At 40.3% G+C, this 14,983-nt stretch overlaps 1 protein-coding gene across 1 annotated transcript; it reads right to left on the reverse strand.

Moving 5' to 3' along the window:
- Positions 1-3,801: 3,801 nt before the first annotated feature.
- Positions 3,802-9,623, reverse strand: CHRNA9 (cholinergic receptor, nicotinic, alpha 9 (neuronal)). The gene is made up of 5 exons (XM_010087566.1): positions 9,554-9,623; positions 8,336-8,481; positions 7,385-7,539; positions 6,174-6,706; positions 3,802-4,358 (listed from the first exon to the last, which is right to left on the reverse strand). Exons 1-5 carry the CDS (start codon positions 9,621-9,623, stop codon positions 3,802-3,804), a joined length of 1,461 nt encoding a protein of 486 aa, XP_010085868.1.
- Positions 9,624-14,983: the final 5,360 nt, after the last annotated feature.

Here is a 14,983-nt window from a genome sequence, read left to right on the forward strand (position 1 = left end):
TGCTGGCAGGGTCAGAGACTTCCCACACTGCTGGTAGGGTCAGAGAACCAAGTTTGCTAAGCAGAGGATGAAACATGCAAATAGCTTATGATGTAACATCTGAATTCCTGAAACACACGGAAACCCACTTCTCTATTTCAAGATATCGTTTACTGTCTAAGATGACCCTTTTGGGTTTAGCCTAAATACGCTGCAATTTCCACAAACCGAAACAGATTTCCTGGGGTAGCTAAGGTAATTTCCTACCTTTCTGCACCATTGGAAAGTCAACACCCAACATCCCATCACACTTAATCTTCAGTTCTGTAATCCTGCTCATGGAAGAGAGAACAGTGAAGGCATCACAGGAGATAAAATAAGGAGAAATATAAAGTAACACTGCAACTACTCAGTATAAGAGGAGAGAGGTGATTTCTCTGCCAAGAGACGGTACAAAAAAAAAATAAATCTGTCAGCTCATTCCTCAAAGGCCTCGGCAGCACACAGATCTCAAGCAGTATTTTTATGTCCTCCTGAGTAAATACAAAGTCACTTCACTGCCTTCATGTTAAGCCTGCACTTTCTTATTTTTCTGTTACTATAGTCATAGTCATTCATCATCTCTGGATTTAATCTTCCTCAAAGATTACTGGATCTAAGCATGAGACACACAAAGGAAATAGGAAGAGACCAGGACAGACAGAATTAGATTAGACATTCCTGTCTCCTCTCAGCACTAGAGTTGTCACATACAGTTCTGTTCTGTCTGCTAATGCACTTGGTTGATTTAGAGCAGGTTTTTTTCTTACTGAAATAGCTAAATACAGAGATACACAAACTGAATATAAGACCTTGGAGGGACACTTAAACTACAGCCCCTGTGGTTTAGTTAGAAACTCCTGAGCTAGCCCTTGTATGGCTGCAGTAGCATGGACCTAGGGTCAGCCTTGTCACCAGAATCATCACATTGTGTTTTTACCCTGGAAAATTATCAGGTCCAAAAATGGGAATCTGAGGGTCCTAGCATGAGGCTTCACAATAACAATTCAGGTACCAGCTTCTATCAGCTCCCATCATCTGCTGCTCACATTCTTTATTGGATCTGGCCCTTATGAACTAAAAACAGAAAAGCATTTGTTACAAGAGCAAGATGAAGATTCACCATATGTAAATAAAGGAAGAGAAACACTTGAGAATGTCTGGTGATCCAAAGAAACGGGTAACAGAAAATCATAAAAAACCAAATGTAATAGTTAATAAATTCAAATAGGTAGGAATAATTTTCAAATCATATTCTTGTAAGGAAGAAAACTCTTTAGTACTATCACATCTTCCCATAAAACACGCTAGGGAAGTGCAAAGTATGATTTCAGCATCATCATCCAAGCACGCATCATACTGAGGAGCACCAGCATGATAAAAAAGCCCATGATCCACCTACGACTGCAAACTTTCCTTTACACATGGGAAGCCCACAACTGTATGTACACATGCTGCAGTTTGCTCTTAAAAGAATGTCATGGGCACAATCTTAATTTCTACAAAAGATACTGAGTCAGACTAAAGGTCTGTCTCAACCTGGAAGCTGTCTCCAGTGGATGCCACCAATGGGATGAAAAGCACAGAAGAACATACAGTCATGAATCCCTAAAATATTGCTCCACCTTTCAATGCTTCATGACTGTATTTAGTAGTATGCCAATAGATTTTTCTTTCATGTTTTTCCCCAACTTTTTAAATCCGTGTTGTCTTTCATCATTCACAAATCCTATTGCAAGGAGTTCCTCAGCCTTCTCACGCATTGTACAGACTCCTCCACAGTCACACACTGTACATTTAATGTACCCGGTTCCTATATTGGAAGGGACAGTGAACAGTGACTCTCTCCTTTCTTTATGCCACCCATGAGCCTTGGACAAACCCTTGCTCATCTGTTTTCCATGCTGAGGACTCATGTTCTGAATATTTTACCCTTGTCTCTAAATACTTTGCTCCCTAGGCTTTTAGGACAATATTCTTTTCCACAAGAAAGAACAAATCAGTTTCCTCAAACAGGCAGTGTAAGTGCCAAGCCCTGAACTCCATGGCAAATATGTGCAACCATCTTTCTACACAGTGAAAGTGAACAGCTTGTCTTCTAAAGGAGCTATTCAAAGTTACCCTAGTTGACTGGCAACTGATAATATACAGGGAACACACTTGAGACTTTTTCCACATACTGAGTTTATTCTTGGCTAGCCACCCAGTTTAGCTTTCCATTAGAACATGGACTTTAAGGCTTGCATTATGTATGAGAATCCAGATAAGGTTACAGCATTAATTATTCCACACAGAAGAAAACCTGTCATTAGCAATTCAATGCATAATTTACATAATAATAATAACAACTACAATTCCCTTTATTCCAATAAATTTGGGCATAACAGCTGCATAGCTTTGCCATTTTGACTCCTTGTTCTTGAGTTACAGCTTCACAGGTATGCTCCTATCAAGTGCAACAATTTTGAAAATTAGTTTTATCACATGAACTTTTGACTGGGATCCATTATCATGTCCTTCTGCCTCTCCCACCACATCTAGAATAACATGGTTTCAAAGTTCAGGGTGCTTTGTAAAAGCAATTTATCTGCCGTGGGCTTGCCTGGGGTACTAGAGCTTCTCACTTTGATATGTGAGACAACTTCCAGAGTTCTATTAGTTTGAGAGCCTTAACAGAAATTAACATACAAGAAGAGGCATTTTTGGTGTTGTCAGCAACAAACACATTCACATACATATATGTACTAAGGTATTGAGCAAGGAGTGTTGATTATGGCACTACTTTAATGAGCTTGTAAGATCATGCATTTGTGCTAAGTAATGCACAGAGCAACCTCGGCATAAATTCCCATAAACAGTTTCAAATTTAAGTATTAAAGAGGATGTAAGAGTGAACAAAGGGACACATGGGGTGAACACCAGTGCAAGTCAATGAAATGAGCAGAGACAAAAGTCACCAACTCCTATTTTGGCAGTTTCAAGTTGGCTTTTAAAGGCCCATCTTGCACAAATCTCCAGGGAAATGAGACACCTAGGAGAGACAGGAGAAGTCCTTCTTATTATTAGGCATAAGAGAAAGAGAATGGAAGAGAGGTCCTCCAACTTGGTGAGGAAGATGTCCTGGGAACCTGGCTTACTGGAGCTGTGGTGAGAATAGGGTAATATTGAGCAGCAGGCAATTATAAAGAGGAAGATCAAGGTAACCGTCACATTCAGTAAACTCAATTGTATTAGAAGTGAAAGGCACAGCAGACAGACATTTAGAGCCTATGAAATGATAGGAACAGTGATCAGAAAGAGACATAACAAAAAGTTAGGAAGACAACCTAAAAAGATGAAAAAATGTAATACCATGAAGAGATGATTTCCAGGAACTGCCACCATGTCACAAATGCACATTTCTTTTCTGGGGGAGAGAAAGGGCTGGTCAAGCTACAAGGTGCAGGGATGCAGTCCTGTGAGTACAGTGCTCCCTGCTAGGCTGTCTGCTCCATCGCTGCAATGCTCCACCCCACCCAGCCTGAAGTCATGGCCACCACCCAGGAAGACAGAGTGCTTACCCAGGCATCGCAGAGCCGCACTAACGTAGTAAAAGGCAAGGACAGTCAGTAACAAAGCCCTCAGCTGAGCAATGTCTCGACACACTGTGACAGCCTACAGAATCAATTTGTTTATTGTTACAGAATGCAAGACAGATCTCAAAAGCACCCCTGTCCCAGAGCTCCACCAAAACAAGCTAACACAATATATTCAGATTTACAAAAGGAATGTGCTCATCTTCAGTCAAGCTGCTTTCCCAATGATCAGCACACTCATAAAAAACACCATGATAAAGAAAATCCACATGAAAAACCTGTCCATCACTTTTGCGACTTTTTTCCACTCAATTCCTTTGGCCCGGTTTGCTTTATGGTCTCGAACACAGTTAGCAATATACTCAATATTTTTAATCAGCATTTTGTAACAGGAACAGCAGTTAATAGTCTCCCTAACATTTTCACCATGAACTCCATAGCTTTTATTCAAATTTCCACTGAGTTTCTCCTTGAGATCACAGTCATCATTTCTGTTGGAAAGGTGACTCCTCACCTCTTTGTGCCTCTTCTGACACCCATCATCTCCCTCTAACTTACGTTCTTCTTCTTTCTCTCTTTTCGGACTTGTGCAATTTTCACCCACATCATAAACAAAAAATATTTTTGACATGTAGTCCAAAATAACCACCCTGGCCCACTGTGGAACAGGCTTTGCTTCTGACCCACAGTGATGGAGATTCATTATAATGATCGTCAAAGCAGTGGAAGCTGTGATCATGGTCATAGTTGCTATGTAATACTTTCCTGGAACACAAAACAAAATCATATTAAAGATGCTACCCTAATTAAAAAAAACAAAACACCTATGCAGAAATAACAATGTGACAACATAGTGCTAACCATAAGCGCAAGTGAAACCAGTTTCTAATTGCCCTGTTTCTCTATGCTTAGATTGCACTTATTTTACCATTTAAAAACAAAGATTAAAGCCATAAAAGTAAAATCTCATACTCATTACTGGCATGCCTTTATCAGATGAGTAAGTGACTATTGTATTAACGTGGTAAATACTTGCAAGCCAAAACACCTGATTTCTCAAAATACACCCATTCGGAAAACAGCTTAAAAATGTTTATCAGGAGCCTTGTCTGTAAAATCCCAATGTTGACAGCTTCACATGGCACATTAGAAATCCCACTTCCTGATGTGTTAACAAAAGTGGTGATAATGTTTTGTTGGAGCTATTGACACACTCCACACCAGCAGATGGATGCCTTCTCATTCACACAGGCCAGGGAATATCCAGAACTTGCTGGTGTCCCCAGTTAGTGTGCCGACAGCTAAGAGGCCAGGCACATTGCTGACAAATGGCTCTGTTGCCTGTTGAGATTTGATGTCTGGATTTTCTTCAGACCACACGAATTTTAGCACAGCTAGTCCAAACAAGGATGGCGCTCATTCTGGCCAGGAATAGACAGCAAATACAGTGAATGCAAGCTGTGCCCTTCAGCTCCTGCTTTTCACAACTGAACCGCACAGCTGACCAGCTAACCTCCTGTGGCTTGTGCCCACGCAAAGAGGCAGCCCCCAGCTCTGCTCCGCCGCTGTGCAGCCTCTGCAGGAAGAGCAAGGGCTGGCATCAGTGACACAGGCTGCGCCACAGACCAGCGCGATGTGATGCCAGTTCTCAAAGGGGTTGGAAAGGATGGTGAGGGAGAGTGAGAGAATAGAGAAAGCAGACTGAGGTTAGGTCCTGGGTCCTTAATTTAGACAGAGTGATGGGAGGGTAGGGAAGGTACTCCAGCACAGCGAGCCCATATTCTAGGCAGGAATAGTTGCTGCTGGTGTGGGAAATGCATTGAACTTTCCTATTCATTGACCAGAGTTTTGCCTCAGTTAAACCGCGCAGTTTTTCATATAAACAGTAATAAGGAGAATAAAAATAACAAGGTCTGAATTATCTTAATAAAGCTGGAAGCCAGTGTGCACGCAAATGTTTTCCCAGTCCTCCAGCACTCCCAGCGGGGCAGCCAGACAGCCTCCTGCCCTGGGGGCAGATCAGCCAGGGGCAGGAAGGTCCTGACAGGAGGCAGATGGGACAGTGCTGAACACCACCCTTCTCACTACACATCAGCTCTTCAGAACTCTCTGACATAGATTAAAATTCAGCATAATGGATTGCCAGTCACTACAATTCAATGTAACAACTGTTGGATATTAAGTCAACCCTGAGTGTCCCAGCCAGGACACGCAGACATCTGGATCTGACAGAAACGTATGTTGAAACAGTCTGACCTTCTGTGTACAGCTCTTGCTTACACTTTGTACACAGGTTCTAAAATTGTTTTCCATTACTAGCTTTATTACAATATGTGATAAAATAATTCTAAATGTCTAATTATAGTTAATAAATACAAAATAGCTACTTAATACATAAAAACAAAATAACTTTGAAGAGCTTCGGCATACCTGTACAAATTCCACACACATTTTAAGTATTTCACTGTTTTAAAAATGCAACACCTTTATCTTCCCAGAAGCCACAGATTGCATAGTCTCCTTAGCATAAAACCCTGCTATTAATAAGCTATGTTTGAAGACAAAGCATGTAAAGCTCACCTATCAAAGGTACGTTTTCAGACGGAGGCATGATCTCTGCAACCATCAGCTGGAACACGGTCAGAGCAAGAAGAACTGTAACACCCAGAGATACTTTTTCCCCAGAGTCTGCAGGGAGATAGAATCCCAGTGGAGCCAGGAAAGAGATCAAAATGCAAGGCAGCAACAGATTAAATATGTAGAACGAAGACTTCCTTTTCAAAATCAGTGTGAAGGTCACATCTGGATAAGGCTCAGAGCAGCAGCCATAAGTGATGACATTCTTAACTGCTGGCATACCATGAATCTCCCATTCCACATCTTCTACAAAGTCAGAGAGGTCACCGCTATCAAGAGAATTGATGATGTCTACCTGATTACCATTATATGTCCAGGACCCAAATGTAAGGTTGCACTGCTGGCTGTCAAAAGGAAAATAAGATACATCCACTACACATGAGCTCTTTGTGATAGCAGGTGCATCCCAAGTAATTTTTCCATCATATCTCAACACAACATTAGTATTCACTGGTTCAGAAAAGTCATCATCCGCCCTAAAAGACAGAAGAGTGACAGTCAAGATCAAGAGGTAACAACTTAATGTGTGGGACAGGGAATGGGGGGAAGGAGGGAAGAGTCTCACTTCACACCATTAAAAGCATGTTTCTGAAATAATATTATTTATTTTTACTGAATTTTATTAGGAATTTACAATTAACTATTATTTACAAATACTAGTGTCCATTAATGTCAAACGTCAGTGCTGTTAAATTATGTTGTATTTGTTGGCCATAGCTTCTTCAAACCTGACATCAGACAGGATACAGTAGGATAAGAAACCATTCAAAGATGAAAATAATCTGCTGGTCACTACTGGCCTAGGAGAGCAGACTAGGAGTGCAGCCTTCGTGTACCACCTTTTTGGGGACACACAGTCTTCCAGAACTCTTCAGCAGCCTCAGCAGTAAGCACTTCAGACTGCCAGAGTATTCAATTCCCAGTGCAGAGAAATTCAGAACAGCTTTGCTGTGTAGCATAATCAAATGCCAAATCCTGTCTATGGCTTTACTGAAAAATGTTTAGATAATCAACAACAAATGTTAAGACAACAAACAAACCCCTTGGTAAGGTAGGGGTAGGTGATGAAAGTTCAGACTCTGTGGGTCAATTCCTACTTCAACCCTCCTCCCCTCCCTCAAATATTCAAGCTGATTTTCTCCAGCCACACTCACTTGTTATATAGGACAATATCTGGTCTCCAAACCAAATTGCTTGGAATCCTGATAGAATCCAACCCATCATATTTTTCTTTGTCCCATTTGAGATACGCATCATACCAGCTTTGTCGAATCCATAAGTAAGCTGACAAAATTTGGTTCCTTTCATCCTGCATAAAAATGTAGAAATATTTCTAGCTGAAGGTGACAAAATCACATCTTAGATGCAGACAGCATTTGTTGTATAGCTTTAAAGTGGTGCCCAAAACAGGCCAGAACACTGGTCACTAGAGTACTTCTCAGACAGATACATAAGCCCATGCACTGTACAGGGAGCTTATTTATTTGGACTTTCTCTTGCCCAAACCTTCTTCACCCTACGCCCTCCCTAGATATAATCATAGTTGTCTAAGGTTCCCAGTATCTTAAGAATTTCCATTTGCGAGCTTCAGAATACCAAACAGCTAAGAGATTCAGTCTAAAAAATTATCTGAAAGCTTGGCGAGGCCTTGAAACTGTAATTTAGAAGTCACAAAAATGATTTTCCCTCCTCCTTCCAGACACATTTTCTTTTGCCTTAAAACTATATCTGGCTGAACCAAATCTATAAAAAAGTTACTGAGGGCTAAAATAGGGAGTTTATGTAGAAATTAATTGCATCTTAGAAAAAGCATTTGCTCTTTCTATTTAAAACTCAGCAAAAGTTGCCTAGAGGGTGCAATACCAACACCCAACTACAGAAGTCTTAAAAATTCAGCAGCTGTAAATTTGCAGACTTATAATGGAAGTCTTAGTGCTGCAGTTAGGTAAGAATCTACAAAGAACTGGAGAACACGACCCTCATGAGAAAGCATTACTGAAGTTGTGACAACAAAATGCAAGTTGCTTTTTCTACTCCAAGCAAAAGGTTTACAGCTTGTATATTTCTGCACATCTTTAGAAAAACAGAGCTGTACTCTTACTCACCATGTCTTTAATCTGGGACAATGTGATCTGAAGGGTGACATTCAGTACTTTATCTGTGTCTTCCACTGGCCTTAGAGCATTTGAGTAGTCTTCAAACAGTTCATTAAACAGCATACGAGCATATTTTCCTTTGGCTGATTCTACAGCTAGATAACATAGTTCAGTACATCAGATTAAGCACTGATCAGTATCAGAAGATATCCTCTTTCTACAGCTTCAAGTAGTATTTGCTATAGCTATATTTATCATTCACACACTGCAGAATATCATTTAGTGCAGAAACACAAGCATACCTGATGAATGTATTCAAATAAGCATTCACCTGTAGTAAATGAATAGCTAATTCTAGCTTTCCACACCCACTCAAAAAACCTTCTGCATCCAGAGATTCCTGCCTTTTTTGAAGGTAAATATCATTACCTTTATTTTACTGATGTCTTTCATAGGCATAGAGATTATTGATTTAGAGCCACACATCTGCCAAGCTAAAATTAGAAGCAAAGTCTGAAGTAAAATCTGCTCCCAGGCTAATAACTTAATATCTCCCTAAATGCAGCACTGATAGATACATGCTGAATTTACTATTTTTCTTTATTAACTACTAGCTGGGAAAAGTCTGAGCTGCTTTTCTTCACAAATTAGAAATTGCATTATGTATAAACACATCCTTGCACTAACACCTTCTACAAAGTATATATTCGGAGATGATCCTTGCTATCCAGACTTAGTCACTAAGGATAATTCACTGAAACTTTAGGTTTTAAATGACATTTTTGCTGTTCCACACAGTTTTGTGCATCACAGTTTCTATAGGCAGTCTCTCTGTTACCTTTAGATAGATTCACACATTTCTGCAAGCAAAAGGGAGGGACAGTAATGCTCATAAGACTTGTGCAAATGCCAGCTGGCACTATATAGGAAGCAAGTGCTTTGGAGTACATTACTCTGGTGACTAACCATGACTTCCTGGACTAATAATAGTCCAAAGCAAACCTTCCTAATCAAAAAGAAATCCTAACAAATGAAAGCTTCACAAAGAGCATTTAAGTTCTGGCTGTACATAATCAGTCATTTTGTCTATGCATCAGTAAGACAACGTAAAATGAAATGAATTAAAGACTTCTGGAGCTCAACCATGTAAGGCACATCAGGACACCAGCTCCTATCTGAGTAAAATCAACCTCAATGCAACAGTTAGCTATCAAGCAGTATTCTCACCTTGAAGCATCACTGCTGTAAACAGCAACCAGAGAGAGACGGAAAAGGAGGACAGGCTATTTCTCTTCATTTCTGGACCTTAAATAAAACCGTTCAGTCAAGGGCACAAAAAAAAGTTTATCACCATCCAAAACTAACAAACAAATAAAAAAATCAAGTTGCACAGCAACATAAAGATGCTGAGGCACTGATGAGTTGCTAGAAGCAACTAAGTCCTCCCTCAGCAGCTGCTAGAGCAATCAATGGTCTTTTTGTCCCTGCCACCGCCTGGGGCTGACAAACGCTCCCTCCCTCTGAAACCTGAGAACTGCCTGCTCTGAGGCTAATGCTGAGGGAGAAGACAAAGGGATGGGAAATCAGTAGGAAAACTATATTGCATTGCATTTTTTACTAAAAACATAAGATTTTGACCAATTTATGAAAAACCCTTCCACATTTCTTTGGTAGGCCACGTTTTACTGCCCCTATGTTGAGCAATAGCTTGCTCACAACCAGTTCTGTGGAACCTGTGGACGCTCACAAAAAAGTGATCTACCTCAGTACTTTAATTGGTGTAGTCAGACTGCACATCACACATCCAATATGTCACACAGCAAAAAATCTCACAGCCTACCTACTCCCATGCTGACAAAACAGTGTTTTCGCCTACAAAAGTGGTGTCACATGGAAGAGATGCAGCTCCACTGTGTTGGACAACACAGGCAACATTTGCGGTAACCCAATATCGCTGTGCAAACAAGAACGTCTACTGGTGTAGACAACTCTGAGACCAGTACTCAGCACAGTAAATCAGGAGCAAAACTGAACTCTGTATTTGAAATACCATTTCCCAATACAGTACACTTTTTCCCACTTTTTCTTGACAAGACTTCAAAGAATTACAGAATTACTGGATAGCTCTTGCGTTTAGCCAAAAGACTTACAGGAGAGAAATATGAATATGAAACAATATACACCTGGCCCCCCATCTACCACAATGGGCAGAACTTAATTAGCTCTGTCTATATTCCTCATGTTGCCAAGTTAGTTTCCTAGTACTGGAGGCATTTTCTTACAAGTTTCTCACAGACAAGAGGAGACGATTTCCTCCTTTCCATAGTCCAACCCATTCTTCCTGATATACTGCAGTCCATTTTGCCATCCGTTTAGAACAGGGAACAGAAAAGTCACTAAAATAGAAAGGTGAAAATAGAGAATGAACAACCAGCAAAAAGAATTGGTCCAGAATAGTTCTGATCAACACGAAATATAAAATGGTGTTGCTTTACTCTTGTGTTGTCTTTTGGCTAGGAGGAAGCAGGTCCCTCCACACACATAATTTCTATATAGTAGCACTCCTGACATTTACAGGCCAATGTTTGTGCTTATGTGGGGTCTATAAATCAATGACATTAATGGCCAGGTTTAATAGGTAAGCAATAAATAATTTCAGTCAAAGCACCTGTAATGAAATCCATCTCTGTCACTTCATTTGCTGAATTGTCAAAGGGAAAAAAAGTGGAAAACAGTTTAGAAGTCAAAAAGGTCAGAGAAGCCTGTAGGCAGTATGTAATAACCTGATTTTTATGTGGAAAGAAGGTATATGCTGTTACAGACAACAAAAAATCAGAGACAAGATTTTTGGATACATGCAGATCAGTGCATTCTCAGGGGATGCCTGTAGTCTACAGCACATTACTGTTGTGTCACCAAGTAGCTACTGCTTTGCTTCTCTTACTGTAACTACAAGAGTGACCAGGGGCACTGCTTTAAGCATGTTGCTATAAACACTGCTGGGACCAAGACTAAGCTTGCTTTGCCACAGGCTTGAGACAATCTTGTGACCTGTTACACCAGCAATACATATCTGCCAAGTAGTGCAGACTGGTGTACTTTAATTTGCATAAGATCACATATATTAAAGAACCCTGCACCTTTATTTTAATGACATCTTCTTGAAGGGAAACTGCAGGTTCTCAAAAGACAAAAGGAAGAAGCATGCTCACATCTGTTTTTTACTCAGTTTATCCTTATACACACCTATATTCCATATGTTATTTATTATAAAATTGCAAAGAGATAGACCATAACCTCTCAGTTATGACCTATCAGATTTCCAGTCATATAGCCACGTATTGGATATACAAAGAGGCAAATGAGAACACTTCTGTAAGAAGACACTTGTTATGTTTGAGATCCTGCATTGATTACACAGTGCTTGTAAAAATAAAGGTAGTACACATCCAAAAGCCTTTTCAAAATTAAAGTACAAGAAATGTAACAATCTTAGTATGCCAGACTATTTGTCTTCTTTACGTTTGTTCACAAGAAAGCTGATCTGTAATTTTAATCAAGATGTCCCTTATGTAAACATTTTGTGTGAAGAGCGAGTGTTAACATTAACCGTTGTTCATTCATCTGAGAGATTCATCTACAAACACATGCTTCCTCAGAATATAGTTTTAAATTGTGGAATAATCAATGACAATACTACTCCCAGATCAGACATCCCATTTAACATTTGAACGGAGTTTACATTTACAGTTAAGCCGTTCTCTATTTTTACAGTAAGAAGTCCTGCTACAAAATCAGGAATTTATATAAGGTACGAAGCAGCTTACAAAGATTATATAAGAAGAGTCACGGGTGTTTGGAAATCAGAAACAAGACACTAACCTCTCCCGGAACTAGAGTCGTTCCCAGCGAAATTCCAAGTTATCTCGCTGGAGCCCAGGTGCCAGCAGAGGGCGCTGTCAGCCAGCCTACCGAGCCACCCGGCGCTCCAGCCCGCTTTCACCGCGCGAAAATCACATCGCGTTGTCATCTACTTCGATTAATTTCGCCGATTATTTGCCTTACATTTGATACAAGACAAGCAGAGACAAGATGTTCTTTTAAAGAAAAAAGATAAGCAGAAGGAACAAGGCGGCTTAGCGGCTGAAGCCGGCTCTCGGGTCTGCCTACGGTACATGAGCCCAGTCACGAGAGGGTTTCAGGGCGAGCAAATAGATCTCATTGGCAACAACTGTACAGTACGAAACCATATTTAGAGCACAGGCCACTTCTGCTGATGCAGAGAGCGGTTAAAGCCCACGGCACGATATCCAACCCTGCCTCCACATATTTTGTTCAAACATTTGACTTTGTGAGAATGTGCATGGGCTATTAACAGAGCAAAGCGTTGTGTTTGTGTTTACATTCAGTGAGACAACAGCGTACAATTCATCGGTGCACTGAGCTTGTACGACACTCACATGACACATGTAACTTTTTATGTTTCTAGACAACATTAAAAAATCTGAATTCAGTGTACTGCCGTGAAAGGGAAGTTTGGCTTTGCATGCACTTCAATTAAAGAAATCTTTCCTCTCCTGTCTAAAACAACAATTTGTTCCTGAGGCTGAGGTCTTGACATGTACATTTTCAGAATTTTTTTTAATGCATTCTTACCCTTTTTTGCATAAAAAGCCTTAAGATTTTTTAAGTCTCCAACAGGAAAATCTACAGATACTGTATTATCACAGGCCTCAAAATCATCTGTACCATTTATAATCCATCCCTTCATCACAGAACAATAAAGAAGAACAGATTGGTTTCCAAGCACAGTTTGTAAGAAGTGTCTCACAGTCTGCTTCTACTTGCCTTCCTGCCAATTTTTCTCCTCAGAAGCTGTTGCGTTCACATTCTTCATAGCATTTGCTACAGAATATTATCTTGTGACGGGGTCAAACAGCACACTAACTCTTCAGAGTCAGACTTCTCTCCTTAGACTAAAGTCTTAACAGCATGGGTAACAACAGCTCTTCTTGCCAGTAGAATAGCCTCACTGCGCCTGCTCTGGAGTAGGAGAATACATCACTTCATTTAGATGCAGCGTGTTTCTCTCCGCCTCATTTTTTCTCAACCGCCTACTACCCCCCTCCTTCCTTCTCTCTAAAAATCCCCTACCACCTGAAACCAGCATACTCATTCATATTTTCTTCCACACTGTTGCACACATGGAAATACATTAGGAAGCATTCACAATGTAATGTCATGAGACAATGTGGAATATTAGCCACATTTTCCAGAGATGGGAAATCCTGATTTACGTGTTACACTTATGAGTTTTTCTGAATATAAATTTTATTAGGGTCCACTTACAGAGGCAGCTCTGCTGACCGCCTCTGAGCACCTGAAGCAGAGAAATCTTTTGCCCCTAGAAGGCTTATATTATTTAAGGTGACCAAAAATGCAGCATGTTCATCCTTTTTCATCAGGATGCTTGCAAGCTGACTGGTATTTTGTCCATCCTTGAGAACCATTTAGTATCTGACAGGGTTAAGAACAAAGCTATTTCATAATTTTAACTATCAGAAAGCTATTTTATGTACAGCTATTTCTCATTGGGATCATTTCCAGCTTTGTACCATGCCTTTGAATGGCTGCTCAGAGGATCTGTGCTCTACACAAAGACAACTTCTGGGTGTATACATTGTTCCAGATCACAGGTTTGCTCTGACAGGCAGTCTGATGCTCCAAACCAAACTGGATTGGAGAAATATTTCTATCCTGTTACAAAGGTGCGGACAGACTCAAGCATCTTCCTCTTTGTGATCACTCTTGAGCCATGGAAGACAGCACACTACCTCAGCTTTTGGAAGTAGTGGGAAGCCCCCCAGCTGCCACTGCAGGCTGAAGAGAACTCCAGGTTCCCCAGAAAGCAATTCCTTCAGCTTGCATGCACATCACAAAGAACTGAGATTAAACCGGTATCTGAAGAAGAGAGACTGAAGGGCAACAGTTTAAACACTAACTCAAACCTGGAGTTTCACTCTCTCCAAAATTCAAAGGGGGGTGGGAACATCCCTTTAAAATGCTACTAAAACTCATCATGTTCACAAGGGTATCTGCATAGAGGGTCTAGCATGCCCTGAAAACATCTACTTTCTGGAAAAGATCACATCCACCTTGCAATACAGACTATGGTACATCTAAACTTCCATGTTCTTATCTGAGTTCCTCAGAGTTTAAGAGTTCCCTATAAAGAGCTAAGACTAATGCTGTGTGCTACTACCATGCAGCTGTCTGAAAAGTCAGGATGCCAAAAGAGGATGAAGACAAGAAAAAAAATGCAGACCATGATGTATCAACCTAAAGTTTAACTGTGTTTTCAAGTAATTCACAGAACTCAAATTGCAAGATGACTGCTAAAACAGTACTCATACATGCTACTTCACTAGTGTTGTATACAATTTTACTTAACATTGTAACACAAATATCTTTGAAAAAGACACTAAGCAAACATTTATATTGCAAAATCTGACATTATCTAATTGTTCCTGCTCCATCTAATCACACACATCCATCTACCCAGGTGATTTTTCCATGTTCCCAGAATTTAGAGGAAGAAAACTAAAATACTGCTTTACTCAGAGTGCAAAATGCCCACCTTGGCAAATCACTCCAATA

The sequence above is a fragment of the Pterocles gutturalis genome, unplaced genomic scaffold (genome assembly GCF_000699245.1).
Source record: "Pterocles gutturalis isolate BGI_N339 unplaced genomic scaffold, ASM69924v1 scaffold15571, whole genome shotgun sequence".
NCBI classification, from domain to species: domain Eukaryota; kingdom Metazoa; phylum Chordata; class Aves; order Pterocliformes; family Pteroclidae; genus Pterocles; species Pterocles gutturalis.